General features: G+C 28.4%; 1 protein-coding gene across 1 annotated transcript; it reads left to right on the forward strand.

Moving 5' to 3' along the window:
* Positions 1–267: 267 nt before the first annotated feature.
* LOC112525935 (PLASMODESMATA CALLOSE-BINDING PROTEIN 3-like) lies at positions 268–1622 on the forward strand. Its single transcript, XM_025136303.1, has 3 exons — positions 268–574; positions 674–707; positions 1400–1622. Exons 1-3 carry the CDS (start codon positions 268–270, stop codon positions 1620–1622), a joined length of 564 nt encoding a protein of 187 aa, XP_024992071.1.
* Positions 1623–6018: the final 4396 nt, after the last annotated feature.

The raw sequence follows: 6018 nt of genomic DNA on the forward strand, positions 1-6018 counted from the left end.
AAATTTAGAAAAAATATAAATTAACATAGACATAAAATTCGAGTTATCTTAATTTAAAACATAAATTTATAAAACAATTAAACCATAGATCTAAAAAAAATTAGAATAAGTTACTTGAAATTAGTTTTAAAAAAAATTGAAAAAATAGTTAGCATTAAAAGGCAAACATCTCTCTCTCTCTCTCTCTCTCTCTCTCTCTCTCTCATACACATAAGTGTGTGTTTAGCGTGTGCTTTTCAAACACGCAACAACGTACAATTTGTGCAAATGGCTACATTGTCGGATATTGCAGTCGTCTTGGTGCTACAGTTGCTTCTCTACGGCAGAATCACGGCGGCAACATGGTGCGTGGCGAGAAGCGACGCCTCAGAGGACTTATTGCAGATGGCATTAGACTATGCTTGCGGTGCCGGAGCAGATTGCTTGCCGATACAAGAATCCGGTCCGTGTTTTCTTCCAAACACTGTTCAGGCGCATGCTTCCTACGCTTTCAACAGTTATTATATGCGTACTTCCATGGCTGCCGGCTCCTGTGACTTCTCCAGCACCGCCACCATCGCCAAAACTGATCCCAGTTAGTGCAAATTTACCATTTTCTCCCCTTCACAAACACAAATAATAATATCGGTTTCTTAACCTAAAATTCTTTTTTGGGGTACTTTTGTCCTTTTAGGTTATGGATTATGCGTTTATCCGGCCTCTCCAAGGTATTATTGTCACCTCCTCTTTTTACAATTTCCACGTCACATTTTATCTTGAAAAAACGAATAATAATCATAATAATTACTTGGACTTTTTTGGTGCTCTTATTATTTTCTAAATAAAAAAACAAAAAAGATTCAGCATTTATTCATATGCATATTTTGCCTCGGGGGGAGTGGTTGCGTGTGAAAAGGTGTTATTTTGTCCTGTGAGCTTGTACACGTGACATTACGATCTAAGGGGGTTGTTTTTTGGATTCTTTTTAGCCGTTCGATTGGCTTGACCTCACTTTTTTCTTGAACATTGACCCCACATACTCTTTGACCGGTCCTGCTTCCATATTTATCAGTTCATCTGTTACATGTTTATATAAACCAGACGGTTACATTTCCTTCGGAATTTGGTACAAGTTTCTCATGTATGCACATATATAATTTTACATATTTTTGGTATCGGCAAATCATGGTGTGAGAAGTAAAGTTAAGGGGAAAAGCGTAAAAAGAGATTGATCTGTTGATCTCGGTGCTTCTCATTGCGGTGAATCTCATCCTAATATGCATCCAACGGTGTAAACCCCTTTTGACTATTCTCATTTAACTCTCTTTCTCACCGGACCGAACCCTGTTTATATATACATAGGGATGTTTTCAAATGAGAATTTGATATATTGTGATAATCGTGAGAAGTTTTACTGTAGCACCGCTGGAGAGATGGCAAGTCCAGTTTCATTAGGTAATGGTGCATCGCCTCCATCACAAAATGCCATAGCATTGGGTGGCAACGGAGCAGCAGCAACCCCGAAAAACGTGGTCGATGGCAACCCACCTGCTTCTTCTCGAGCCTTTATGATCTCAACATCCTTGTTTATGGGTATCATGTTTATGGGTTTCTTGTTTATGTTCCCGGCAATGGACATATGATTGATCTTGTTTAATTTAGAAGTAGATGATTTAATATAGTTTCGAGTTTTAAATTCAATGTGTAGCGTACATACATATCTCCTGCTTTTAGTTACGTTTTATTGGAAAAAGGAATAACGGATCGTTAGGTCAAGTGTTGGTTCAAAACTTAATGGTAACATAAAACGTCTTCTATAAAAATAAGTTCTCAGAAATGGAAATTACAACATTAGAATATATAAATTCATCATTTTTTTTTCTTTCAAATTTTTAATACAATGAGAAAACTTTAATGAAAATAATAATAAATTCAACTTCATCAGTGAAAACAATTAAAATTTTGATATTTTTTTTCTCGTCAACATTGAGTTGTAAAGATTTCTACAAATTTGAAGATTTATAAAATTTATTTATTATTTTCTATTTTAGAGTACAAAATAATCTTCAAAATCTTTGCTTTTTGAGTATCTACTTTAATACTCTTTTAACTAAGTTTTTCATTATAATGAAATTAGGGTGCTTAGTGGTTAAGGAAGGTTCATAATACAAAATCATTTAGAGGGTTTTAGAATCATTAAGAGACAAATTTTTTTGTTGTCACATAAGATTCACCTCTTAACGATTCAAATACTACCTCTTAATGAAACTATTAATAAGTAAACAAACAACCCCTTAAAGTTAGAGGTGGTGCTTTCATTTACATTTTGGTTGTTAAAAGTTGTATTTTAGTATTTTTGTATTAAATGTTTAGATCTGTTTTTTAAATGTTTGGTGTTTTCAAAAACAAGACAATATATTAAAAAGAAGTCAAAAGAATTAAAAGGAGAATTAATTACAGATTCTATAAGATATCATCATTTTTTAAAGAAAGAAATATACGATAAAAATAACGAGAAAACCATAACGAAAAGAAGAAGCTGAACCAAAAAGAAAATAATTTATTTTAAATAATTGTATTTTTTTTAAGACAAAAGTATTCCTATTACGAAAGAATAAGATATAAACGTTATTTTTGCATTAAATTGCATTATTTGTTCAAATTTTCATTTTAAATTTTCAAATTAATTTTTATTTCGGATCCACAAATAAATTATTTTCGTATTTTTCAACAAAAAGGTATTTTTGTATTTTCTTTTGCAATGCATACAATATTATATAATTTTTAGATTAAAGTTCACTTTTGGTCCTTAATGTTTGTCAATTTTAACAGTTTTCGTCCCTCAACTTTATTTTAACATGTTTGTCCCTCACGTTTGACGCCTCACAACGATTTTCTTCCCTCCCATTAATGGCCATTAACCTTTTCAGTTAAATCCATAGGGTATTTTAGTCATTTTATCCGTTTTCTTAATTTTCTTGTTTTTATAAAAAAAATCAAAACTTTAGAGACGTTATGTAATTAACTATTATATATATAGGGGAGCGATCAAATGCAAACCACTCAATTTGTACAAACCGTGCAAACCTCATTCAATCAATCATAATTTTTCATTTTGTTCATTTGTTTATAATTATGATAGGTTGATTAATCATTTTTATTGTGGAGGGTGTTAATCATAGATATTATCATCTTCATTATTTTAATTTTTAGAAAAATACATGAAACAGTTTCATTAATTTTAGAGAAATACATGAAACAGTTTCATTAAGTATTATATGAAACAATTTCACAAACATATATGAAACAACTTGATCAAAAAAAATATTATATGAAACAATTTCACAAGATTAAACAATTTCATGAAAAAATTTCATAAGATTAAACAATGAAATCGACGGATGAAGGTGGTTTGCACGGTTTACACAAATGAGAGCGGTTTTTATTTGATCACTCCTCTATATATATATATATATATATATATGTATGTATATATATATATATATGTGTGTGTGTGTGTGTGTGTATTATATAGAGGCTTATTCAAGAGAAAACTGATTAGTTTGTGGTAATCGTGAGATCCAATATGAACCACTTATTTGAGATATTTAAGGATATTTCTTAAATAAACTAAACGAGTAATATAAGAATTATATTTTTGACAACTAATCAAAATATTTAATTAAATTTTTAGAGGAAAATATTTAATTAAAGTTAGTTACCTAGTATATCAATTATTTAATGTACATTGTATTTTAAAAACGTTTATGAATCAAAGTGTATCATATTGATAATGTTCACAATGTTTTCACGTGTATCACAATGTATTTTTTTTTGTTTTATGAAATGTATATCATATTGTGCATTTTCGTTATTTTCATTGTTTTACAATGTGTATCACATTGTGCATCTTATATGTATATCTGCATATCACAGTGAATATTGTTTGTAAGTATCACAATGTGTATCTTGTGTTCACATAAGGTTCATCGGAATAAGGTTCGCGAATAAAATTCGCCGGAGAGATGAAAATGGAGATATGAGAGAGGATATTTATAAAATCTCTAAAATGCTCTTAATTAATATTTTAAGTTAAAATTATCAAAATTATTAATTTCTTAATTTAACATTTGATTTGTGGTTGAGATTGAATCTCACGATTATCATAAACAAACAGTTCTCATTTGATTAAGTTTATATATATAACAATCAAATACAAACCGCTCCCTTTTGTACAAACCCTACAAACCAATCTCGTCAATCTATTTTCATGATCAAATGTCATTATTAAAAAGAGTTATTTTAGTAAAGTAAAAAATAGAAAAAATAAAATTATTTTTTTTATCCAAGAAAGGGCAAAACTAGAAAAAGTTTTAAAAGTTTCAACCCGTTGAAATATTCTTTCCCCGTATTCAATCCCATTTCTTCAGATTAATCATCATTAATCGCATTAAAAGTTTTAGCCCATTGAAATCTCAAGATGAAATGATACGATTTTATACAACCTACAACTATCTCAATCCAAATTATTTGTATAAATTGGCAAATGAGAGAACAAAATCATGGATATCAACATTAATGAAACAAAATCAGAGCTTTAAAATCTATATATATTATTTTATTATTAGAATGGTTTTAACCAAAAATGTTAGGAAATCATATATTCAACAAAAAATTTCTTTATTTTATGAGTAAATATTATAATTAAATAAATTCCACATTAAAAATAGAGTTACCTAGAAACTATAAAATGAGAGATATTTTAATAAATAATGAAACATAAAAATATTCTTTAATCAATAAAGAATGAAACATTTTGAAAACTGAATAATATGATTTCATTAGTAAAATTGGTTTCATAAATGAATTTTTTTGAAAACTGAATAACATGATTTCATTAGTGAAATTGGTTTCATGGTTCCCAATCAAAATGAATTTGATTTATTAATGAAACTAAATATGGTTCAGTCAATATAACATTTTCTGAAAACTGAATAATATGATTTCATTAGTGAAATTGGTTTCATTAATGAAACATTTTGAAATTTAGATGACATGATTTCATTGGTGAAATTGGTTTCATGTTTCCTAACCAAGATGAAACTGGTTTCTAACCAAAATGAAATTGAGTTTATTAATAAAACTAAATATGATTCAGTTAATGGAACATTTTAAAAATTGAATAATATAATTTCATTAATGAAATTAGTTTCATGAATAAAATATATTGAAAACTAGATAACATAATTACATTAATGAAATTTTGTAAGGAAATCAACTTATTCATGAATTTTATAATTGAAACAAAACAATTTACTCAAAATCTGGAAAATATCACAATTTAATAAATTTGAAAAGATTTGTAAATTGAAAAAAATATTGATTTCTTTTGTTATTATGAAAATGAAATAAATAAATTCCTAAGAAAAAGATGATTATAAATAAACTCTGAAATTGACGGATTATTTTTATTTGATAGAATAATACAAAATATTAATGTTTGTAAGTATATATTATAAAGTCAAAAGACAATCATACTCCTATGCATTAAAATAAAAGAAAAAATGGAATTATGTTACTGGTTGATACTAGTATGTATGAAATGAATGGTTTTCAAAGCAAACCAAATCTCTCTCTCTTTCTCTCTCTATTATATATATATATATAGGGGCCTATTCAAGGGAAAACCGAGTTGTTTGTGGTAACTGTGAGAACCAATATTAACCACAAATCAATAGATAAATTAAGAAATTTATAAATTTGGTAATTTTAAATTAAAATCTTAATGCAAGGATATTTTTGGTATTTTAAAACTCTCATCTCTCCTCTCTCATCTCTTCTCTCTCCGGCCATCGTTCTCCGGCCTCCGGTCACCGTCCTCCGGTGATACCACTATGATACCACTGTGATACCTAAAAATATTGACTTTGTTAAACAAAAGATACATTGTGATACCTAATCATATATAAGATGCATAGTGATACCATTGTGTTACATCTTCGATCGATCACACAAACGACATCAATGTGATACCCAATC

This window comes from Cynara cardunculus (assembly GCF_001531365.2).
Source record: "Cynara cardunculus var. scolymus isolate 2C chromosome LG 1, CcrdV1, whole genome shotgun sequence".
NCBI lineage: Eukaryota > Viridiplantae > Streptophyta > Magnoliopsida > Asterales > Asteraceae > Cynara > Cynara cardunculus.